Below are 25958 nucleotides of genomic sequence, written 5' to 3'. Positions count from 1 at the left end.
CCTGACTTGGACCCGGCGTGGTGTTGGGTTTAGGGGGACACTGCTGCCTCCCCCAGGTCCTCCTTCCATGGGGCCACGTTCCTCTCTCCAGCCACACTGGACACAACCGCAAAACAGGAGTAGTTGGAATTCAGCCTATTGAATTTCAGTAAATGTACCCGAGTTAGAAGGTGAGCTGCTACCTTTGCACGTAGAAGAGCAAGTAGGCTGTTGTTGCCGCGATCTTAAGGATGGCTGCCTCATTCATTCTTGCAACTTCTGAATCGTCGAATGACAGCCAGCTCTCTCCTTCCTCAGCTACGTGGCTGATGTAGTGCCCTGTAAGGGTAGCAAGCGGTCAGTAGTCATTCTATAGTTTCTACTGCATGGGTGTGAAAAATGTCAGACTACTCACCACTGTCTATGCTGACACCCAAATGAGGCACCACAGCATTGAGCCTGTATGTGGAAACACATTCCTGCAAACACATACATCGGTTTTTTTCATGATTCAAGTGAAAATGCATCATAGATCGTTGATACAGGGCTTTCTCATATCTATTTCAGCATATCAGCCTCTCTTCCTCAGTCTCACTCAGCCTCTCCCTTCTTTTTGATCTCTCTATCTCTCTCCTCACCAGTGGTCTGAAGTGCTGTCTGTTCCCTACCAGTCCTTCTCTGCTCTCATTTACTTCTAATGGGTTATAAGAACGACATCGTTATGGCAGATCCTTATACGTTTACCTGGTTTCTCTCCAAAGTTCAATATTTCACTGTGAGAAAAAAGCAGATATCTACCTTGCTCTGGAAGAGAGTTTTTCTGCAGGATATCCGGTCTTTCATGAGGTTTGTCCAGGGTGCAAACTGGTCCACTGTGGACAAATCACACAGCCATTCAGTCAGCATTTCATAGCTAAATGTGTGAGGGTGGACAGAGATGACAGTCGGTAGGCTCAGCCTGTTGTACCAGCTCAACTTAACGGTTGCCCGAGTGCAGACACCCCAGGAACGACAGAGAGGTCCAGCTCTGCTGGGATGGGACAACCAAATTGACTGAGAAGATCTGTAATATGACACTCCATTCTCATCTCATTACTACTGGTAACCAAAGATACCCACACATTTTTGAGAAAAAGGAGGAGACGGATACCCTCACATAACACGTTTCATTCCATCATTGAAAGAATATAAATGAGAGCCTTTTGTATTCAGGTAAGATAATAAAGTTTAAGCTTAAAAGTTTGAGCTAAAGTTTAAGATAATAAAGTAAAGCTTTTGGCCCAGCATGTCAAACCGCTTCACGTGTAGGATCAGAACTCTGCTCCAAAGAGAAAACAACTTAAGGACTTGAAGTGGGTGCAAGTGGGACTGGATTAAAACTCATTGTTTCTGCTCATTTGCATAAGGTGAGACTCACTGTGGGAGTGAGGAGAACTCCATCTCTTCATGTGCCTCGCTGCCTTGACCACATTCACAGTAATACTCCAAAACTGTTGGCTGAAAAAAGATTTTTTGAGAGTGACAAAAATTTGAATGGCAGCATGCCATAACGGTTCTCTTGCTCTAATTTAATAAAATGCTGTATGTTAAATGTTGTAATAAAATAAAGTGTTGTCCAGTAAAAGTGTGTGAGCTGACAAACCTTGAAGTAACTGTGTAGGCTGTCAGTTAAGGTAGAGCTCAGGTCAACAGAGAGGTGGTTGAAGTCCTCCACTCTGGAACTCTGCAGTCCACAGCTTTCACAAAATAGAACAACGACATTACAACATTCACACAAAGATTACGCACTGTATCCCATATACAGTGTATGAGTTATCACATTCTTTGTGACAATGCACACTTTAAATGAACACATGTTAAGACTAGTTCAGACCGGTCCGTTTACTAAATGGAGATGTGGGGATATAACACAGAATTACCTGCTGCAGGTGCGCATGGACTTGATGTGAAACTCGAAGTTTGCTACAGGGCAGATGTGAGAGAAGGAGGAAGCCCTGAGTATCTCTCCCTCCTTCTTCAGCAGCTGAAAGCACAGCATCAGGAACTCATGGGCATCTTGTGGAAGACAGCAGAGAACGTCAAAGGGGGCTTTGCTCCTGGACTTTGGCAGTAGCACAGTGAAAAAACAAAGAAGACTGTGTGCAGGTCCTGCATGTGGTACTGCATTTGCATGCATTCGATAGAGACAGTGACAATAATACTGCATGGTAGGCGGGTATAATGAAGCTTGGAGGCTGCAAAGTCAGTGCATGTGTGAGTTTAGTGTGGTGATGGCAAGTGGTAATCTAAAGAAAATCTTCCTGGTGGGGAGATCCTTATGATAGCATCATGATAAAATCATTAATCTCATAACATTATGTTTGGTCGCCTATAAACTTTATTATCTTACCTGAATACAAAAGGCTCTCATTTATATTCTTTCAATGATGGAATGAAACATGTTATGTGAGGGTATCCGTCTCCTCCTTTTTCTCAAAAATGTGTGGGTATCTTTGGTTACCAGTAGTAATGAGATGAGAATGGAGTGACATATTTCAGATATTCTCAGTCAATTTGGTTCATTTCTCAGATCAGAATTGAAATTCTCAAAACTGGTCATTCAATCTCCTTATCTCCATGTACATCATAATTGCATTTCTCATTGTGTTTCACATTTTGCAAATGCTTTTGTACATTTTGCAAATGGCTATGAACAATTGTCTGTTGTTTTTGCATTATCAATTGCTTATGTCATGTTTATCAAAATGTATTCTACGGATTGTCTGTTGATGAAATTCTGTAGCTAATGAGAAGTGGCTGCAATAAATTATTTTGAAAATTGTATATTTTGTGTCATGTCAGTTTATCTAATTATGTATTTGTGGGAAACTGAATTGTGTAAGCTCTTTTCTGCTACTTGAAGGTGTCACGGTGGGGGGGCCGGGTCGCCACAGGTGGCACACACACACCTGCATGTTGGACGGGCTTATGCGTCTTTTTAAGAACCATGAATACTGCCACCACCACCACCATCACCACATCAACCCCAAATAGGATTGTAGCTATTACAGAATAAGAGGTTTGCTTTCCACATTCAGCATCAGTAGAACAGGTTCCTGGCTTTTTTTCTACAAGACCAAAATCTTCACATCTCTCAGAGTGAAATCAAAAGTATAATGAAGTAATACTGAATGCAAATTGTATGAAGTATAACAAAGATTTCTGCCTGTACTGGTTCCGAAATCATTGATGAGATCAGTTTCCACTACAAGCTGCAACTCTGATGATCCTGTTTCTCTCTTTACTCATTACTGTATTTACACTGTAGTTGTAGTCCTCTATATCATACAGTCCTTGAACACCCAGCATACCATAGCTCTAAACTACTCAGCACTGGAAAATTCACAACAGATCACTGTAATAATTCAGTGACAGTAGACAAGTGAACTCACTTTAGATGTGGCTGACAGGTTTGAAGAGAGCCATTTGAGTAGGTACCAGCAGTACACACATCACATACAGTGTCTTTAAGGGCTGTACCTGCAAAAACACACACACACAACAGGTCTGTTGGGTCAGAGTGAATAATGTGGCAGCTCTTATTACCCAGTAAATTAAAAAAGTGCCACAGTATGACTGAGAGTTTACAGCAGGTACATTACACCAACCTTCCTGCTGTATGTAGTGTCCAGGGCTGCATGCCGTGTTCTTCTCTGCTTGTGTACAGCTGCCCCCGACTTGTTCAGTACAGTAGTGACTCTCCAGTGGCTCACAAACTGTATCTGATGTCTGTGTGCATTGTGTCTACTCTTACACCAGATCCTGGGGAAACACACACACACACACACACAGATATGATTGGTATAAATGCTTAGTCTTCAGTGAGACGTGAAAAGAAATCACTGCATTTAACTCACACAGTCTCAGTCATTCTTCACCTCATTCATTCCTGCTAACTGCTACTTTTATACTAACATTTAACAACACAGCAAAAAAAACTGTAATTTACGTTAAAATTATTTATAACAAAGCAATAAAGTCATGTAGTTCTTTTGAGAAGTGACTGCCTATTTCAAAGGCAACAGATGTTGTTCATTTGTAGTTCTAACATATTTAGGGTGTTTTTTACTCACTTTTTTTTCTCTCAACATTATTCCTTTACATCAGGGGTACTCAACTGGCAGGCCGCGGTCCGGATCCGGACCCGAACACGATCCTGTCCGGACCTCAGGTCACAGGTATCTGCCAAAATTGGACCGCGGACAAATTTAGTTGAATACGCCTGGTCTAAATTGATTTATCCTTGCCAGGCGGTTTTTACTTCTAAGAAATCTATTCAACATCAGTCCTGGCAGACTCAGCTACAGTATTAAAGTCCAACTCTAAATATTTGAGATATCCTGTCTCACCTAAGGTGAAAGAAACTCATTTTAAAATTTGTCATAACTTTTATCCAGTTGCGGATTTTCTACAAAGACGGTTTAAATTCGAAGTGGAAGGTTGTTCTTTTTGTGATAGTCCAGGTGAATCCTTAGAACATCTGTTCTTCACTTGCCCCATCACTAAAATTTTTTGGAGTGACATGAGAAATTGGTTATCATTAAAATTTGAGAACATTCCGGTCTTTAATCTTAACCATGTGTTGTACTTTTTCAACGATCTTGATCACAAAATATCTGATTTGGTGAATGTTGTTTTCTTGCTTGCTAAATACCACATACACTGCTGTAAATGGAGACGCTCAGCCCCATGCTTTGCCGGCTTCTTAGTTGACTTCAGGCGGTACTTCTCCTCATTAAAATGTGTAAGATCTGAGTATGCAAAAAAAGTGGCTCTTGATGTTTCTAAATTTCTTTTGTTTTAGTTATCTGCTCCTTTTCTTGTTGTTGTTTTTTTTCTTGGCCCCCTATCCCCTTTTTGTTTTCTTGACGTTTCTGTACTTTGTTTTCTCCTACCTCTACGAGTGATGTGTATTTACTTGTTATTCTTCAAAAAAAACAAAAAAAAAAACAGCTCCATATCAACCCGCCGTTGTTCCGCTCTCTCCTCACGGTCGGATTCCCATCTCAATAAAGGCTCTCTTATCCCGGAAGACACGACAGACTCTGGATCAAAACACGGTAGGATTGGTACACCGACCGAATCCGCCACCATAACAGCTCTATCCACCATAAAAACGGGAGTTTTCTCCTCCAAAGCCGCACCCAGAATCATAACACCCGTCTCCACCATTTTCTCAATGAGCAGCTGTTTGATATCTTTCTTCACCATCTGCCTAGTCACAACGACCTAAAAATGGGAAGCCAAGTGTAACAAATCATCCTTCTTATAGGTGTCCAATAAATCCAAAGAGGGCGCACTCAAGAACGCAGACAGATCAAACGGCTGGGCCATCGTACTTGTAAGCTTCACTTCAATAACCAAACACTCAACCAACGTTTAAAGTTGTACATAAAATCCCGCTGAAATCCCGGACGAGCCCCCATATGTTATGGCCCCCCCCCTTTTTTAAACTTCCTTTCCACCACCGGTCTAGGCTACAGGAGGAACAGCAACATGGAACGTGGTGAATGTATAAAATGGAAGCCAATATTCGGACACCACTGATCAAATGCCAATAAAAACTTTTATTCAATGACTAACACTCATATGATCAGTAACATAACTGGGCAAGAGCGACACTCAAGAAAAGAATCAAACAAAAACAGTAAGAAAAACTCTCCTATCATACCTCTAACCCCCTAACAGAACAAACCAAAAATCTCCTAACTAAACTTACCTACAAAATAAGTAAAACAAACATACACAAGTAGTGCCCGGCCCCTTTCCTAGTGAAACCCAACAATGTTACTCTAACAGTGCTGTACAATGTACAGGGCGCCCCATCTTACCTGACCAGTTTACCTACATAGCATCAATGTGATATATTATAACCCAAACAGGTTTTACAGGGTTAAGGCCCAAAAGCAGCTCTCCCTCTCGCAGGCCGGCGGTAGTCTCTTAAGGCCAACGCTCCGCCTCCGGTATTCTTCCAACAGTAGGGGAGAGTGGGGTGAGTTGTGCCAGTTTTTACTTAAAGTGACTTTAAAGTGAGACTGTGACAGTAATGCTAAAATATATAGCAGTCCAACTAAAATATGTACATATATTTCAGGGTGTGGGGCATCCCTGGAATCAGTCACTTTGGATGTGAAATATAGTATTTAGGAAATACAGCTTTTTGAAAAAAAGTGGTCTCGTGGCACAACTTGCCCCCAGTGCGGGGTAAGTTGTGCCATTGGAGAGAATACATTGGGGTAAATTGTGCCATTGATTACTGAAGTAAAATAATATATTTTGATCTCAAGAACTGGAATGCTATATAAAAGCTAGACAAATTCAATACAAAATTACTAATTTAAGGTTTATTTAAAGTTACTTTACAACATCAAAGGCTAATTTTCTACAAGCCTATTGTGCCACATGAGCACACAAAAGATAAATTTTCTTAAACAAGGCCTAACACTTCAGAACAAAGTTCAGTTCAAAATGAAACAAAAACAGTAGCAAATATTACGTTTTTTTTAGCATAATTAGCATATATCTTAATTTTTCCCTTATTGATCCATTGCAGTTTACATTTACATTTGCATAAGTTGAAGCTATACGCTTTAAATAAGTCCAGTTCTTTTATATCCTATTTCTTTTCCATCTATCTTTTTCTTCTCCATGTTTTACTTTAATGACATCCTGCATATGCTCATCTCCCTCGCCACCTGACCAATAGACTTCCCTTCTCCACCTCTTCACTACTCTGTCCATGTCCTCTAGAGGAGTGGAAGCCCTGCATGTCTTCCTCTTATAACTCCGTGGCATGATGGTCTATTTCTATTTTGGGTCTAAAATTAAGAATGTCACATAGTTTAAGTGATTAAATATAAGAATACAATGTACAACTACAAAAAAAACAATATGTTTAAAATATTCATAAGTGGGTGTGAGTTGTGCCACTGGCACAACTTACCCCAGGCCCTATGGCACAAATCACCCCAACCCCACCATTTGGGAAAAAATGCATCATCCAGTAGTTTTGGGCTAACATCATGCTAGCTGCATAGACTCATAGTGTAGCTTACCAAAGTACTAAAACATGTGTAAAATGTTTTCATACTTCTCTATAACTGTTTGGACACAACAATCAAAAATCCTTGATCATAGGAATTTTACTTTGAAAGGCAAAAAACAGTTTTTTGAACTTAAAAGTGCTTTCCTCTTATGCAATGAGGCTCTCTTCTTTGCAGGATGAGTAAAATGAATGTTTTTTCAAAAATTAATGGTCACATAACCAATTTCTTCTCTGGTTCCCTAGAAACAGGGGATGGCACAACTTCCCCCCTGGCACAAATCACCCCACTCTCCCCTACTCCCATTGGGCAGTTGGTCCGTCTCCAGGTGTTGGAAAGAATCCAATCAGGTTACTAATGAGAAACCTGAAGTCTTCTCAAGGAGCCGTAACAATTGGGAGAATGTCGTATGGTCAGATGAAACCAAAGTAGAACTATTTGGTAAAAACACAACTCGTCGTGTTTGTAGGACAGTGAATGCTGAGTTGCATCCAAAGAACACCATACCAACTGTAAAGCATGGGGGTGGCAACATCATGCTTTGGGGCTGTTTATCTGCAAAGTCCATGCAGAGATGATCCGTGGTCCGTGTACATGAAAGAATGAATGGGGCCATGTATTGTGAGATTTTGGGTGCAAACCTACTTCCATCAGCAAGGGCAATGAAGATGAAACGTGGCTGGGTCTTTCAGCATGACAATGATCCCAAGCACACTGCCAGGGCAACAAAGGAGTGGCTTCGTAAGAAACATTTCAAAGTCCTGGAGTGGCCTAGCCAGTCTCCCGATCTCAACCCCATCGAAAACCTTTGGAGGGAGTTAAAAGTCTGTGTTGCCCACTGACAGACCCAAAACATCACTGCTCTAGAGGAGATCTGCATGGAGGAATGGGCCAACATACCAGCAACAGTGTGTGCCAACCTTGTGAAGACTTACAGAAAACGTTTGACCTCTGTCATTGCCAACAGAGAATATACAACAAAGTATTGAGATGAACTTTTGTTATTGACCAAATACTTATTTTCCACAATTATTTGCAAATAAATTCTTTAAAAGTCAGACAAAATGATTTTCTCAATTTTTTTTTCACATTTTGTCTCTCATATTTGAGGTCTACCTATGATGTCAATTACCGGCCTCTCTCATCTTTTTAAGTGGGAGAACTTGCACAATTGGTGACTGACTAAATACTTATTTTCCCCACTGTACCTCATACAAATAGCCAAATAGTTAATATTTTGTTCAAAAGCACATTTTCTTAACTAAATACCAACTCTGCATTTCACAACGCAAAGTTTTTTCTTTATACACCAACTTTGTTATAACACAGCAAACCAGGTTCAGTATCCAATCATTCTTTCAAACACTAGCACAGATTCTCTATTCGAGATGAACATAGTCAATCACTGCACAACTACTGTCAAAAAACTAACATTTGATGGCAATACAGAAACAGTATTACATGTAATATTTTACTCTCTCACAGCAAACAACAAACATTTTACAGTAACATCTGTTTCCTTAGTCAGTTCATTTTTACTGTAATCCGCTTCATTTGGACTTTTTTTTTCCCAAATGTGTGCATTTTTGGCAACATACTGTCTACACAATGAGTGATATTTACTGTTAGGTACTATATGGAATGTAGATTAGACAAAAAAGGAGTAACAGTTTTGTAGAAAAGGTTATATTTTACTGTATTAGGGACATTACTGTAAATCGTAGCCTAACCCAAAAAATTATTTTACCGTAATTGTAAACATAATTAGCCATGGTCCCATATGTGTAAAAATACACATATACAAAAAAAAAAAAAAAAAAGCCACACAAGGGGGAAAAAACAGGATACGTCTTGTTACGTGTAATCTGAACGGTCTTCAGCAGTTGGCCACATGTTTTCATCCTCATCACATCTGATGTTGGTCCTTGCCATGCACCTGGGAAAGAAAAGCTTAATATGCCTTATTCACCCCTGGCAGTCTTCAGCTGAAATGTCTCTGCAGCCGGGATCTATTGCATCTAGGAGGGACATTTGGTCATGGGGCCGATGATCATACACCTTCCACCTCTAGACTGAAAAAAGTTCCTTAGTGGGGTTGAGGAAAGGCGAGTAGGGCGGGAGGAAAAGGGACATCACTCTTGGATGGTCTATAAACCAGTTTGTGATGACATGAAAATGACAGAATGCTACATCGTCCCATCACAGATGTCCTCATGTTTCCTCCCACATGTTCCATTTCTGCTTCTGGAACCAGTTGTTGGTAGAGTTCATTCAAAAACAAAAGATGGAGGTCACCGTTATAGGGACCAATCTGGCATTTGTGAAGGACCAAACCAGCACTTGAGATTGCAGGACAAATTGTTATATTTGCTCCTCTCTGACCCGGTACATTACTGTACTTCATTTTATTTCTTTGACCTATATGTGCAAAAAATATGTATTACAGTAATAGCTTTTCAGCTGCCTTTGTTTTTGCAGAACTTTGCATTTTATATAATATTTAAGGTTTTGAACCTTAGGTTTTAATTTTTGACATGCTGTGTGCAAGCAATTGTAAATACGCCAGAAATGATCCAGAATTTTGTTATTGGGTAACCTTGTGTGTATAGAAAATGTACGCATTATAGAAACATGTTAAATGAATGCATTTTGTGCAAAAGCAACATGAATTGTACTAATTGTATAGCCACTGAAGACTGATGTTGTGTTCACTGTGTTTAGAGTTTTGACAATATGACTACAGATTGGATAAATGCATGTTAGCAGTTGTAAAAAACTAATCAATTACAACATATGCAGATTAGAAGCTGATCACCAGTCAGTGACATGACCAGAACAATTGATGCATTATATATTTATTTCTTCAGTTCAATTGAGAATCTTGACAAGAATCATCTAACTGTACACATCCACATAAGAAAAATAAAATTCAGTCAAAACATTAAATCCCACTTTTTAAAAGACATTTTAAGCTAATTGTTATGATTTACAATGCATTTGTTAGATAAGAAAATAAAGAGGTGAATCAGACACCTTTGCTTACACGTTCATTCCTACAAATGGTTTTAAGACGCGATTAAATTGACTGGGCGGGGGATACTGGAGCTCTGAGCATTAGTTGTCCATTTCTAATTATTACATCATTGTTCTGACAAAAGTGCCTCGAGATAATGCATGCTGCGGTGGGGAAGACGGCAAGCATTCGCACAGGAAGTGGAGCACATCATGTTGTACCACAATGTGCCCATCAAATCATCTTAGTCATAAAGCCCAGGACAGCCTGATCAATATCATATCACAGTAGACTGTGTCAGTGTTGATATGTATATCTGCAGTTTGGGAAAGGGACTCAAATCAAGGACTACTGAGAAAGTAAATCGGTACATTGGAAAGTTACTTGTGCATCAAGCTGTTAGTTTCTCTCATTCACTTTCATACATTTCTTTAAAATAAGGGCTATTCTCAAAACGTACAATGGCTGTCAGAACCAACGGGTCTTTTAAAACTAGCACTACTGCTTTTGCAAAATACATCCGCCATCACATACAGAACAAAAAACAATTTTACAGCCGTTTTAAGAGTATTTGACTCAATGTCACAGCATCGTTTTCTCATTTTTCAACTCATTGATACGAGATGTATTAATGTAGTATGCAGCACAGGAAGTACATATTGCTGAACTGTTCAATCATTTATCAGTTTCATCAAAGACAAGATGTTGGAGCTGTAGTACATTTTATAAGTTGTCCTCTCAGAAATTGACAATATTTTATAGGGACGTTCAGTTGAGGGAAAAAGAAAACAGTACAACTCAATCATAAAAGCCTGTGTTTCAGGGAACCAAGCTGAATAAGGTATTCAAAAGTTTCCATGAACAAAAAATCAGCTTCGTCTTTTTGCTTATTAAATTTTTAGAGCCAGCATTACACTAGCTGCAGTATAATATGGAAATTGAACAATTTGTTGTAAAATATGGAAGGATCCCCCTTCAACAAAATCACTGAAGATGAACTTCACCATGTTTTTTTAAAACAGTGGTTAGAATGTTCGAGAGTAAATTCTATACAGTCCTATAACAGTTCACACATACAACGTACATTGCATTTCCCAGAACAAGGCCAATTCCAAAGCGTCAAATATAACTCCAAGTTAAAGAATCGCTTCAACACCACTACATAATTCTCCTTGGGGGAAATTTTTTTTTTAAAGAAACAGAAAGCACCTTTCAGCAGGAGTAGACTTGAAATGCTCCATCAGTTCAGTACGGTCAAGTTAAAATCCCCTTCATGCTATTGTGATTTTATCCAACCACTGTTTCCTAAACTAAAGGGCTTTAAAGGGACAGAGCTTTTCATCACAGTTTTGTAGTTATCTAAAACTGCTCAGTCACAATAACTAGCCTTAACCCCAAAGTGACAAGTGCCTCCAACTCCCATTAAAAGGAAAAAAAAAAACTGGCTCACATTGAACATTAAGGGTATACAAACCTGAATAAGCAACCTGCCCGTCACAAGAAGGTAACTTTTTTTTTACTCATTTAAGGTGCTCCCATGGACTGGGGAAGGTTTTTCTGTGCCCGTACGGTAATAACCTCCTAGTGCAGCAACATCACACACTGCTTTAAAGGCATGTGCTGCCTTCTATTTCAGTTTGAGATCCTTTTTGGAACTTTCTCACAAAGATATTTGGGTGTGCACAAAATTTGTGACATTGGTAAACCTGAATCGCACCGGCGCACCCAGACTTCTCCTCTTTGGCATTATTGGTTGTCTAAAAAACAATCGTCTGCCTTGCATTAAGAACACGCTTTAACTTTAGCAGTAATGGGAAGATTAATTCCAGTCGCAAAGAAATCCTGTTATTTTAAGCCAACACCTTGCTCCGAGTTAAGCTGAACACTCCTCTCTCTCAAAGTGCTTCGTAAGGGGTTAAAATCATAAGTGGAATTGAAATTCTGATCACATTCAGGTCATCCTACATGTTGATGGAGAGAGCTAGCTCATTGTCTGAGGCCGTGAACTACATATGCACACTCGTGCATACAGTAGAGCTCAAACACAGGCAATACACAATCTTACACAGAGGTCTTCTACTGCTCGCTCTGCTAGACCGGTAAACGCAAGAGAGGAAATGATGCGCGTACGAGGTTAAAGTCAGAAAAGGAGTGAACAGTCTAAATACTACAGTGAACCCAGCAAACCAGAGAGTAGTGTGCATAGCCTATGGATGTATTCAGACAGGCTTGGGTTCATCTTCATTCTGGTGCATAGATGACCAACTAAGGCAGCATGACCGTAAGTAAGGGGGCAAACTCTGAGCGGCATGTGGGGAAAAGGGGGTGGGGACGTGAGCCTAGGGAAAGGAAAAGGGGGCGGAGCTCTCAGAAAGTCTTCTCCTCCCTCACTTGCACACACAGCTCTCTCCTTTGTCAATTAGCCACATTCTCTCAGGCAAGACCGGCATGTAAACTCTGCCGCCAAGGACGCGTGCTAATAACAGCAGCCTGTGCCAAGCGTGTGCCAAGCCTGTGCCAAGCGTGTGCGTGCGCCCGTGTGCGTCACTCTTGGCCGAAGCCCTCCGTCTCCTCGATGGCGAACATCAGCTTCTCTTTCAGCTGCTCGTAGCTCTTGTACGGTGGCAGATCCAATCGGTTGAAGCTTAATAATAAACGAAAAAATTTTAAAAAGGGGGCGGGACTTGGGTTAACATCAAAAGGCCACGCTATGAACACTTCGGAACTTTGGTTGGAATCAGGAACTCTAAAATGGACAGACTACGAATTAAAAGAGGCGTCTGAGAGAAGCTAGAGCTCTATTATAAATGCCTTCTGCAGTTGTGTAGAAGGACTAATCCCTTCTGGGTTAAGAGGAGCTCGTCTGGTAACCTCACCATGTGTGGCTCCGGGGAAGCCAGTTCTCCTTGCCCACCTTCTCGATACAGAACTTCTGAGGCCCGTTGCTACCTGTTACACAAATACAAGAGCGTTCGTTTTGGGTTTCTGAGAACAAATGATGTAGGGGACACTGTTTTTGATCAACTGTAGGGATTGCAAGCCGTGGGACAGAGCATGCACGTCCTTCCTAGCCTAAAGCCATCACTCCCCCCGCAGCAGGAAAGCAACGTGTGGGAGGGGCGTAAATACCCATGAGGTCGGTGAAGCCTCCGACGGGGAGTCTGCAGGTGCCGGTGACGAACTGGAGCAGACGCATCCTCTTCTCGTTGTCCATCTCCTTCACAAACTACGCCAGACGGCAGCAGAAGAGTTGGAGCGTGAATACGCATCACCATGATGCCCCATCAGTACCGAGTGCACGGTGTTATAAATAGTGAAAAGGAAACGCGAGCGCTCGGTGGCATCGGAGCAATTAAAGAGGGCTGGGCACGCGAGAGCTGACCTAGGATCAGCGATTTCCGTTTCACGTGAAAGGCGTGTAAGGGTGGGGCGGAGCGGGCCTGACTCCAGGACCCAGTCTGTGGCCTCACCTGCCAGAACCAGACGATCTGCTTGCTGCTGCGGGTGTAGTGTCTGTAGATGGTGCTCCTCTGCCAGTCCGCCAGATCGATCTCCTGCATCCCACACAGCATGACCTGCCAAACGCAGAAACCCCCAGAAGATCCACCACGTCACAAAACACGGGAGCGTGAAGAAACGCTCGCCCGGCACGCACGACTGGCCGCTGGCGTAAACTAGAGTGGCGTTAGAAGAAACCTTTCGATATTGTGCCGCGTTAAGATGTTCATGAATAATGGCTGAGCTCTGGTGTAACGCTCGGTACCTCCAGCTCCTTGGCATCAAAGTACTGCAGATACTGCTGGGGCAAGACTTCATTAAAGCCTTCAAAGAACGCTTGAGTCTGCTCCTCAACCCCTCTGGAGAGCCTCCATTCCGCCACCAGTCTGAACACACACACACACACACACACACACACACACACACACACACACACACACACACACACACACACACACACACACACACACACACACACTTACACTTACACTTACACTTCAGCGAAGTGCCCTCAAGTATGCATGGGTCATAGGTGCTTTACATCAAGACACAATAAGTCCTGCGAGCTCTTACCTGATATATTCCTCCTTATTTTCTTCAGTTACCAGAATGTTCCCTCCGTCTGGTTTCAACTCATGAGTGGTGACTTCACCCAAGATCTCCTTGTCCACTGAGAAATACATCTCCAGCCCACACTCCTCCAAGTTATTCTCCCTGTGAGTCGAAAGCCGTTGCATAAGTGGAATCATTACCGACAGGGGAGATTAAAAATGGCAAACAGTGCACTAAAGAACACTTGTTAAAAGGCAGTGCAGCCTGGCCTCTGCTTCTCTGTAAAACATGCGCCTTTATCATGCCTCGTCTTAAACCTCATCTCTCGCATAACACCTCAGGATTTGTTTTGTTTTTTCTTGCATACATTAAAATCTCAACGAGGCAAAGCCGCTTTTCTTGGAGATCTTTTTTTCGGACACTTTGAAATGTGCAAATGCGGCTGCTTTGTCCCCTAGCTGCTGTGAATGTCACACACATCTGGATGCTTCATCTGGACGTTACTGCCTCGCTCAGATACGTGGCGAAGCTCCAGTGAGATCCAGTCTCATTAGACGAGAAACCCACGCGTTTGTTACGATGACGGAGGCTTGTCTGTAGGGAGGTTTGCGAAGGAGGACACCGGTGGGTGGAGTAAAGCTAGAGACAACAGACGGAGCTGGCGGTGTGATCTCAAGTCTTGTGTGCTGTGTGAACGGGGACGTTGTTCCACTGAGGGCAACCTGGGCCCATGACGGCACAGAACACAACCCGGTGGACATCACTACTGAAGGGTACCCCCCCCACCCACCCAATGTCTAACATTGTTCCCAGATACACTAGTATGTTGTTTACAGTAAAGGGGAGGCAGTGAAGAGTCCCATTATACGCAGGCAGTGTTTCACTTTCTTGGTCACCATTTTGTCTCAACATCTTCAGACACTGATATTGTAAAAACAGTGGACTAAAGGCTAGAAGCTCTGCTGTGAGTCATGTTTAGGCTGTTCCTCTTCTTTTAATACCCTTAAGATTCTCATTTTTAGTGTCTTACAACATTGAGACAAAATGTCAAAACGCCTGGAATTAATGCAAGGTGAAATCGTTTCTTGCTTGCAGAGTGCCTGTAGTGGGGGTTATTCTGACACTCTGATTGTTGGTTCTTCATTAAAAGGTCTAACTGGGTATCGGTCCCCTTTCCTGAATTAAAGGCCCATTCTGCGAGTACAAACACCCTCTCCTGTTCTCCCAGACTGTGCCTTCTTAAAGATGGCTATACGCATGCAACCTATTTGGGTTGTTATATAATAAAATAAAAAAAATCAATACTGCCATATTGGCCCTGGAATACTTATAAGGCTGAAGTTCACCAGCTAGCAAACACATATTTCTTCAAGTTATTGCGATCCAACTGCAAGTTTTTTTTTCTTCAGCACAAATATATACAATCACAATATATACAAATGTAATCTCACTACAGTAATTACCTCCACATTATTCAGATAGCTGCAGTGGGGGTAGAAAATTTGTGACTCAAACTTCTAAAGGTTGAACAAACTTCTAATCAACACTTAGCAGCTCTTCTGTACAACCGGACAAGACATAAATACTATTATTCCAGAGAAGCTGTTTTAGCCCCGCAACACTAGAGGTTATGACAGGAAAGTTCATATGAGCAAGATCAAAGAAACGCTCTGTGCTCACACTGCCTTCATCTCTGTTTATGTTAACTGCTCACAATAACCATGTGGAACTGTGAGATTGGGAACCTCTCAATTTCCCCAAAAAACACTTCCTAGGCAAAACGGTGATGTCTGCACAATGGTTTTAGTTACAGCACAAGAAATGTTAAAATAAAGCAAATGTGAAGTGCATTTCAGCAACTCTGATGTGAATCATCTTGTAACTGACATTTGTGATACACTATATTGTTTCCATCATCAGAAAAAGTCTCTAGCACGCACAATTCTCCACGTTATTCGGTGCAAATGTTTTCATAAAACACTGAATAATTATCTCAAACCATCTCAACCCTGTCCTTTAAAGACTGTTTTGTCTTTATTCCATCAACCTCACATCCTTATCGTTAAACGTTTCCAGTCGGCCCCTCTACTTTTCTGCATGACCCACACAACCATAATCATAAACACCAACACCAGATCCATTGTCATAGGTGTCACTTACTTGATCCAAATGAGGGAATTGTAGAACTCGGGGTCAATGGACTCCAGGTCTTTGAGAGACAAAGGCTTGCTTAGTATTCGTTTATAGAAGGGCAGAGAGAAGCCGGTGTCTATGAACTTCCCGTGAAACAGAGCCTGGGAGAAAATATGCACAGCTGAATGAAGCAAGCAAACTCATCCCACACACACACACACACACACACACACTGAGAGACAGATTAAACAGATCCAACTGCAGTCTGTTGATCAAGAGTTACTACGATTAGTAGAGGGAAATTCCCCCCCCCCCCCCCCCCCCCCCCCCCCCAGGACTAGCTGTTCATTCCCAATACTTTTAGGTTCACGTCTTAGTGGTCATCGTTGGAGATATCCGTGCTATTCTAAACAGTTACTCAATTTACTGCTTCACTGGTTAAAGCTTGCACAACAATGTGAAACTTTGAGTACCATGGCAATGAATCGTCCGATAAACTTGAAGTATTTGAGATGATCTGGGTTGATGGAGGAGGCGGGGTTGATCTGCAGACAGTAGTTGTCTTTGCCCGCATACTCAAAAAGACAGTACATGGGGTTCAGAACCTCATGAGACAGCAGGAAAAACCATTCCCTGTAACACATAGGTCAACATACGGTCATTCATTAAATACGTTTATATGTTTATAAAACAGTAATATAAATATACATTTATATTACTGAAATCTGCAGCACTAACTTAAAAAGATATGTGTAGACAAAAAAATCCTGAATTACAAAATGGTCATATAGATCACGTGTACCCGAGATTACATGCAACATACCTAGCCACGCCTCCATAATCTAGCCCCTCCTCTCCCGGAAAGATGACCCACAGTCTCCGCCTCAAATCTTGGGGGTGGAAGCTCATGATCTAAAAAAATTGTAACTTTGAAATAGGAGTCATTCTAACTTTTTAATAGGAATTTTAAATCCAAAGAAAAATCTTTGGGTTTTTCAGCTTTCAGGAATCAACATTAAAGTACTGCTAATTCAGCTTTTACGTAGCCTTCCTCTGACCTGCTGAAAGGAGTCCTCAAACAGTGTCTTGCGATTGACGTGGATTTTGATGTGCTGAGGCTTTGACAGTTGCTGTGGTGGAGCAAAAACAAAATACAAATAGCAACAAATAAGGAATCATGAATCTCACACATTACTCGTGCAAATTAACAGTATGAAACTCAATTGACCTCAGTGGAGTATTTAGAACATACCTGACACCAGAAGCGGAAATAGTGAACTTTGGCTTTGAAATCACGCACGTAAGTGATCTGAGGTCCGTTCTCACTGTGAGCCAAGCAAAGGGGGGAAACTTAGAACTAAGAACATGTACTGACCATAATAAATCTGAAAAGGTTAAAAGTATTTTTCCACAATGTATAAGACTGCTAACATTGTCCAGTCTGCCCATACATGTCTAACCGATATCATTGGCAATATACAGTTTTACCAAACTGATTTAAAAAAAAGGTTTATATGTGCTTTACATAAAAACTTCAAACAATTTTTTGTGAGAAAAAAATCCACAAAAAAATCATTTCCTGGGGGCAATTTGTGCACATAAAAGTTGCAAAAAAAGCCGAACACAGTGAATCGTGTTGCGTGGACATGGTCCAGAATGAGAAGACCAGCCCTTTGTGAGGACAGCCACGCGGGGACACAGCACCTGTAGGCCTCTCTACAGGGCGAAGGAAAACATCACCACAGTCTTGGTGTCCATGCACGCCGGTCTCCATCAGCACACTTACACACCTACACATTCACACACAGATAACGCGCTAGCACAAGGACACTTGGATAAGGAACGTGGGACTGGAGCCCTCTCAGTCTGGGAAGGCCAGGAACAAAAGACGTACAGAAAGACTGCCAGCCAATCAAGCAGCTTTCTGGAAGCGCCGAAGAAAGGCTCGGGTTCTTCGGTTTCTTAACAATCGTTTGTTTTCAGGACTTTCAAGGACGACCATACAGGAGAGCAGGTAATAAAAAGATAAATAAACCACAAATTATGTTCCTGGGAACCCAGGTAATTCTAGCCCTCCCAAAGTTGAATTTAAGAGAGGTGTTTGTCTCCCACAGACCAACACTGCCCCTTGCCGCATGAAGGGAAGCGTGGATTAGAGATAATCTGACCCTACAGTCCAAGAACAAGGTTGAATATACAACACAAGAACACAGCACAAGAATGGAGCTTCACATTAGCACTGATTACTTAATGCAAATGACCAAATTACCGTATACCTACAACATATGCTTAATATACATCCATACCAAAATGCATTATGAAGAGAACTTACCTCTCTACTACTGTATAAAAGAACATGCTTTCTCTGAATCTTTGCAAAATGTCAAATAGTTCAAGTCACATTTGCGCATTCATCAGCGTTGCTGAAACAGCCCTACTGCAGTTCAGCAACTCGGTTACAACTGAAGCACATTTGTACCTTTGTAATTTGGAAATAATGACTGGAACGCCAAAACTTTCTTAAGGTAATGTGTGATTTTCAGCACCGTAGCACCATCATTCAAAATAAGATGCAAAAATAACGTAAGATCAATTTGTCCCACACAGCAAAACAATAGGCTGTTTAGTTTATCTGTTTGATCTTTTCATGCCCCCCCATTTTCTTCATGAACTTAAACACTCTGAAAACGTTCTTTTAAAGGTGCTATAGAGACAAATGGTTATTGCTGTAGTAGGAGTGGAGTGCTCACAGTGAAGATTTGCCAGTGCGAGGGTCAATGTAGGTGGTTGTTCTTCTGTTGTGGTCAACAAAGTACGGAATCCCATCCACCGTAAACCTCATCTCCCAACCTTCAGGCAAAGGCTTCTCATTCAGCAGTCTTAACCACACACACACACACACACATTAAGGATATAGTGTTTGCTCCATTCTGAGGGCGTCTATATGGCTCCATTAAGCGTGTATTTTATCGAGTGCTCCATGTTGTACCCTTGAGTGCGAGGGTCCTCCCACTGTGTTGTTCTCGTAGGATGATGGACGAAGTACATCCTCCCATTACTGTCAGTCCGCTTCTCTGTAGGGGAAATGGGTCAACACACACGGACAGAGTGTGTGAAGCGCATGCAGATAAACATCACTGGCTACTTCCTGAACATAAACCTTTTAGAACGTCATGCTTCGCACAATTTACACAAATGCGTATTTTGACGGGAAAGGAAGTTAATTGGCTGAAAATGTGTCATGTGACAGTCTCACCCCATCCCTGTGGCAACGGTCCCAATGGATCAAACTCTTTAGTAGCAGTTGGTGCTAGCTGATCCTGGAGCTGAAGAGAGAGAGAAGAAGAAAGAGAGAGAATGAAGGGGGGGTTGGGGAGATGACGGGCAGACGGGTCACCAGAGACGGACAAACACAGCAGCGGTCGGGGTGTAGAAGGTGTGGGTGCACTAACCCCGTAGATGAACCTCTGGTTGAACAGGTGCATGGCTCCTTGCAGCTGGCTACGCTGGTTCTGCCACTCCTCGTAGTTCCGGACCGACTCTGCCGTGGGTCTCTGCCACGTGGTGGTGCGGCTGATGTGATCCACGTAGTACACCCGGCCCATCGGGTCCACACGCCGCTCCCAGCTACCACACGACAGCGAGCTTTTGGTGAGCGGTCACTCAACACACTGCAGTTATGACAGTATTATTATATAACTACATTTATTCTATACACTTCCATTTTTCCCTTTTCGCATTCATCCAGATTGTGTGGACAAATACTAAAGCTAGATTCTAAAACCCTTTTTGAAGGACTACGCTACCCAGGAGGCAACGGTTCTGGTCTCTCCCATGTGGTCCTCTTCTCAATGTGATCCACAAAGTACACTCGACCGTTCTGATCCACTCTCTGCTCCCAGCTACCATGTCAGATTTTCAAAACATGAAAATCAAATCAGATGATAGACATCCAGATTAAACGGAATTTACCCAAACAAGTTAGGATTTGGGAGTAAACTGGAATCAATAGCAAATATTACTATCAAAAATAAACAAAGCCTACATCTTTTAAATAATCACAAAATGCGATGGACATGGAACAGTGTGGTATGAATGAAAATCAGAAAGACTCACCCAGGCGGAAGCGGACCCGTGTTGATGGGGTTCATTCTGTGGAGAGTGGGGCTCACCCTGAGGGTCTGGCCCGAGCCCGAGGTGGAGCCCGTGGTGGGGGCCTGGCTCTCCGGCTCCCTGCTCACACAGATGCGCGGAGATGTTTCTGGACTCGGAGCACAGCTGCCGTGGGAGGGAGTGGAACCGGGCGAGGAGGCTGAGGGAAAGGAGAAAATGGTTCATGGACCCAAAAACACAGAAACACACATGCAGAAAAATCAGAGTGAGGGGCTCAAAATCCAAATCAAAGCCAAAGGGCTTCACCTGACAGGCAATAGGAATAGATTCTTCAAAACTGCTTATATACATATCAGTGGATGTACATGTACCAGTTAAGGGCTCCCACTCTTTTGATATTAGTGGTTTAATTAAACAGTTGGAACAGGCAGAAGCAAACGGGTGACTCCACCTCCGAGAGCCCTCACTCACCTATAGAGGAGGAGGGTCTCTGAGGTGAGGCTGGGGGTGGCCGCTGGGGCCTGGGGGGTCGCGGAGGGCGCAGAGCCCCTGCTGAAGGAGACGGAGACCCTCTGCTGCCCACAGCGTGACCATTGGGCAGTGAAGGATCATCAGCAATGTCACTGGAGGGGGAGGAGTCTCGACTCGATCGGACACTGACACACACACACACACACACAATATGTGTGACAAGATGGTTTATACAAGCTCCATACGTGGATTAACTTTTAGCAAACATTGGCTGATAAAGAAGTAGCAAAAAGCAATCACACCTCCCAGCCACATCCCCATTCAGCCTGGACTCTCCGTTCGGAACAGCGTCTAGGATTAGGAGAAAAAGAGGCACCGTTAATCCATGCAGTGCTCTCTTGTGCTCTCACAAATGCTGCAAATGGGATTTGGTGCGATACGAGTGTGAAACATTCTTTAGGGGCCGTTCACTAGGTGCCTTGTTAAACACCATGTGTGGGCAGTGCCGAATTTGTAAACACTACACAGTAAAAGTTTGGCAAATGTCAAAAAGAACAAGGCAGCCAATAAACACTTGGAAAATTACACAGACTTAGGTTATTTTTTCACATTCAGATATGGTCATCTTTGATTTAGAGCATTGTACCACTTGAGGTGGACAGAAACTAGCATGTCCCCCAAATTTTGGATGACGACTGGCGATACATCCTCAATCTGGATTGGTCAGTGGTGGATGATGCATGGTACAGACACTGACATTTGTTAAGTTAACAGCTTAATTTAAAGACGGTCGGTCATCGGTCCCGATACGCGCTGCTCCGTAGACAAGCGAGCGACGGAGGGACCTTAGGAGCGTTTGAAATGGCGTCGTGTGAACACCCCTGTACGGTGGTTTGGAGCTAGGCTGTGTTTGAGGAAGAAATGCCTGGAGACACATGTATGGTTACGAAAGAGACGCCTCACTGAGTTTTTGTTCCTCCGAAGCAAAGGTTTCTGGATCCACCTGCATTCCGTCCAAACACACGGACAGATCGCCCACCACGTCGCTGCTGTCCCTGTCTGCGCTCAGTGGCAGAGTGCACACCACCTCACAAACTGAGACAGGAGGAGAGCGACATTAGGGAGGACGTATGTGAGCGAGGAAGTCAAGAACGAGAATGAATCCCGTCTTGGTAAAGCACTAATAAAACATGGTCGTTGGTGTAAAGCTAAATTTTTGTTGTCCTGAGATATATAGATTCTATCATCCTAGATGACAAATACATAGTTCATATATTCAGTTTACATATTGCCTTTCTGACACACAAGGCCACTTGGTTAGAATTCAAAGCTGTACTACAGTTTGTAACTTTGACCTCACTACTTAGACAAACAAAACTTAAAACATTCATCATGGGGAAGAGCCAGCAGAGATGTTAAAGTCAAGACTGTAAGCTGGAGCCCTTATGGTGCTGCTTGTTTGAGGTCAGGTACAGAGATCCCACATTAATCATACTGGGTCACAAGATGAATTTCCTGTTGCAGACACTGCAGTAAAATATATTTCACTTCAAATCCTGCCAGACTTGTCTTTTTTGATTCACAATGGCCACATTAAATAATCAAAATGTTCCTTCTGTTGCGTTTTTTGTCTCAGTCACCACACAGGATATGAATTCAGAATTTAGGAGAAGGATATTGAGTGTGAATCGTTATGGCACCATGTTTTCTCTAGCAGTACTGGCCTAATGCGCGGCTTCTAATACTAAGCTACATTTCATACTAAAATTTTTTTTCCAGTGTCATGTGGCCAGCATGTGTTGTGTTTTTGAAAGGGACCTTTGTGCTTAAAGCCAATTCACCTGCCATCCTTGTTGGTAAAGCAGGAAATATTTAACATGCACAGAGCGCGCGCAGTCTAATTCTCACTCTTCAACGGAAATATTCACTCCTATATGTGAAAAAGAACACTTACTCTTCAGGTCATTGGACTTGAGTGTCTCACTGACTTCTAAAGTTGCCATTCCCAACAAAATGTCTGCCTTCAGAGTCTGATGGCTCCAGACACGAAAAATTAACTTGCTGAAGGGGGTAACAATCCTAAATGCATAACCATAGACAACAACCGAAAACAAAAAAAATTAAACACAAACAAATAAACAAACAAACATTTCAGCACGTAAAAAGAATCGTAGACATACTCAAACTGAGAACTTCCTCTATTAGACTTACACAGTAAGAGGTTGTTTCCATTTAGGACTGTTTGTGTTGGTGCATTTCTCTGTTTTTTTAGACTGGCCATCCACAGCCACCTCCACATATGGACTGGGCCCAAACCAGTTCTTCTTGTTCTCTTTCAGCTTTGCTGACAGAACTGATGACCAAACAGAAACAATGTAAACATATACAGAATGATGACCTTGAATTGGACGTGGATGGACACATCCTAATTAGAATTACAGCTTTATCACAGTGTTGTTAAGCTTCAGAATAAAAGGTATTGGTCCAGGTTGTAACTCACCTATTATCTGCAACTGTGCTTTCATTGTACCTAGCAGGGCTCAGACGTTTCTGATAAAAAAAAAACAAAAACATAACCATGCGATGTGTGGTAATGCTCAAAACTAAGATGGTATGACAAATATTTAAGTAGATTTACAGATCCCGTCAGTCTGCGTTAACAGGTAGACTACCAACATTCGCACTGAATAAAGAAAGAAATTATTTCAAAAAGACACTTTTATTGACACTTTTATTGAGCAAGTCGCACATGAATACCCAATGATTCAATATCAAGGGCATGGACATGCAGGAAAAAAAGTAAGATGCAGACACGAGTAACTGAATGAACAAGTTTAAACGGATGACACTGAATAGAAAAGTTCACTAAAGAGAACAAAAAGTCAAGAGTTATGCAAAAATACTCAAAGATCAGAACAGATTTTAGTAAAGTTTTTGAATAAGTCCCCGATATCTTTACTGCACATGTTCATATTGCGATGACAACGAAAATACAATTCAATGGGTCATGACTAAGATATAACGTATAATTATTAAAACCACACAGTAAATGTTTTAGGTCTGAGTTAAATTTAACCCAAAGTATACACTTGCCCTACACTATACATTGGTTGGTCACAAAATCAGTCAAAACAGAAAGATGGAGCAAAGTAATTAGAATTTAATCACATATTCTTATAAACAGTGACGACCCTTAATCCTAAGGCGTTCATAAATGGAATATAATCAAGGATTAATATCGCTTTAGGTGTGATAACCACTAATCTGATATTGACTGTTTACCAAACTACAATTCCCACAGTATTCTGATTCTTTAATGAAATCTGGGCAGAGCATTTCGGTGTCAGCACCTGTTTACTGGCTTTCACATAGTTACTTCCCTTTTAACGGCCTTAATTCAAGTAATTATTTATTCAGCACCTCAGCCACGAACCAAGAGTCCAACAAGTACCCACAGATTATCTGAGGGGAAACGGGCGAAACGGGCCCAGTTTCGTGCCCGCTAGGATAAGGTTACGGTGTTTTCTCACGTTTTAATGAGCTTAACACAACGACACGGGGCTGGGGCCAACGGGACGGAGAGATAACCGAGTTAAAGGCGGTATATCTCCTCCTGTCCGCCCGGCCGGCTGGCTGGCTAACCGCTCCTGAGGTGAACGCTGCGGTTTAGCCAAACCAGCTACACGACCACGTACGCCGTTGTCATGGTAGCCGGCGGCCGTTAGCTCGTGAAGGGGATCAGCGCGAGGGGAGCGCGAGCGCGAGTGTCCGGCTAGTCGCGCCCTTCGAGGCCGCCTCGACGCGGCCCGCTGGCCGATGACAGCGCGTCAGTTTCCCGGCGACTCAACCCGTCCGGCCGCTAGCCGAACTAGCTAACAGTGTTAGCACAACAACGGGGTGTCTGTGGGGGAAGTTCTCGTTCGCAATAAAACCTTACCTTTATTTTATTATATTTAATGAACGTTCGTGATTCTTAATCTCGGCGTGAATCGACCGCAAGCGAGAGAAAGCCGCTGGGTTCGCCGCATCGTGCCATCTTTAGTCCATTAACCAAAACACCGCGGCCTCCATTACCTCCCGGTCACGTGACGCGCCGGCCGTGACGTCAGTGCCGGGGTCCAAACAGAACTGCCAGTTACGTAAGAGCCGTGGATCACGTGATCGCGGCATCACGTGGGTCAGGTTACGCGTTTTTCATCACGGCCTGCAGAACCACGTTCATGTGGCGTAACGGGTCCGACAGCGTGAGTTATGCGCCCGTTTTCGATCAACTCCGCCAGATAGCAGTATTGTCATAGTGACCTTTCGGTGCACTGACCGTTACAGCCGCTGATCTATATTATAGAACTATTATGCGTATATGTATTATATATCTAGTATACATATTTATATACAATTTAAATATTTATATTAGTTACAACCCAAATTTAAATACCTTATAAAATTAGTACAACCCCTTCAATTTTTTAGGGTTTTTGAAAAGTCTCTAAAGCCTGAAATGATTAGAAAATACTATAATTGGAAGAATGCAGCTTAATGGAGGTTTGTGTTTAGTTTACACAATTTACTAGAGATACCTTTCCCCTACACTACTACAACACCTTCAGCCTTACACAGGCTGCATTTATAGTCTAGCCCAGCTGTTTCCACATGCAGTGTGCTGGCCACCTCATTCATCAAGGTCAGTTTCGGACCACAGAACCAGTGTTGATTTGTCATTGGGGACATTCTCAGCACTGCAGTCACACGGACATGGTGGCACGGTTGTGTTGCGATAGAGAACGAGATGATGGAGATTTTGCAAAAGTCAGTGCTAATGTTGGGTTGATTGTTCAGGTTGGTCTTGTAAAAATTTGCAAGATGTCTAACAATGCAACAAATGAGGAACGGAGTCACCTTGTAATCGTTGGAATGTCTTCTACCAAATAAATGTGTCCAATGAAGTGGGTGGTAAGTGTGTGAGTTCTCTAATATCACGCTCTGCTAAGAGGCCAAATGTCACCTGCGTTTTATAAGGACAATTCACATCACAAGCCAGAACCCATTTGCAAAGAAACTATGTGTATGAAATGTGTGTATGAGATGTGTGTATGAGATGTATGTATGAGATGTGTGTA

At 42.4% G+C, this 25958-nt stretch overlaps 2 protein-coding genes across 2 annotated transcripts; both read right to left on the bottom strand.

Annotated features, from left to right (window-relative positions):
- On the bottom strand, positions 1–4181 carry LOC143521016 (ubiquitin carboxyl-terminal hydrolase 17-like protein 6). The gene is made up of 10 exons (XM_077013609.1): positions 4092–4181; positions 3627–3780; positions 3411–3498; positions 1899–2002; positions 1622–1715; positions 1397–1476; positions 778–851; positions 395–458; positions 183–318; positions 1–96 (listed from the first exon to the last, which is right to left on the bottom strand). Exons 6-10 carry the CDS (start codon positions 1425–1427, stop codon positions 30–32), a joined length of 372 nt encoding a protein of 123 aa, XP_076869724.1. The 5' UTR covers positions 1428–1476; positions 1622–1715; positions 1899–2002; positions 3411–3498; positions 3627–3780; positions 4092–4181; the 3' UTR covers positions 1–29.
- A 5719-nt stretch (positions 4182–9900) lies between these two features.
- Positions 9901–24924, bottom strand: itcha (itchy E3 ubiquitin protein ligase a). Its single transcript, XM_077013844.1, has 24 exons — positions 24779–24924; positions 23342–23391; positions 23053–23194; positions 22796–22920; positions 21805–21936; positions 21144–21192; positions 20842–21026; positions 20374–20569; positions 20064–20159; positions 19710–19884; positions 19514–19583; positions 19247–19331; positions 19008–19136; positions 17510–17582; positions 17316–17387; positions 17081–17169; positions 16731–16890; positions 16285–16418; positions 14146–14286; positions 13838–13958; positions 13545–13649; positions 13204–13300; positions 12951–13023; positions 9901–12718 (listed from the first exon to the last, which is right to left on the bottom strand). The coding sequence occupies exons 2-24, from the start codon at positions 23364–23366 to the stop codon at positions 12619–12621; spliced, it is 2574 nt and encodes an 857-aa protein (XP_076869959.1). The 5' UTR covers positions 23367–23391; positions 24779–24924; the 3' UTR covers positions 9901–12618.
- Between the last annotated feature and the right edge of the window lie 1034 nt (positions 24925–25958).

The sequence above is a fragment of the Brachyhypopomus gauderio genome, chromosome 8 (genome assembly GCF_052324685.1).
Source record: "Brachyhypopomus gauderio isolate BG-103 chromosome 8, BGAUD_0.2, whole genome shotgun sequence".
In the NCBI taxonomy this organism is placed as follows: domain Eukaryota; kingdom Metazoa; phylum Chordata; class Actinopteri; order Gymnotiformes; family Hypopomidae; genus Brachyhypopomus; species Brachyhypopomus gauderio.
This window is presented reverse-complemented; position numbering and strand designations above follow the sequence as displayed.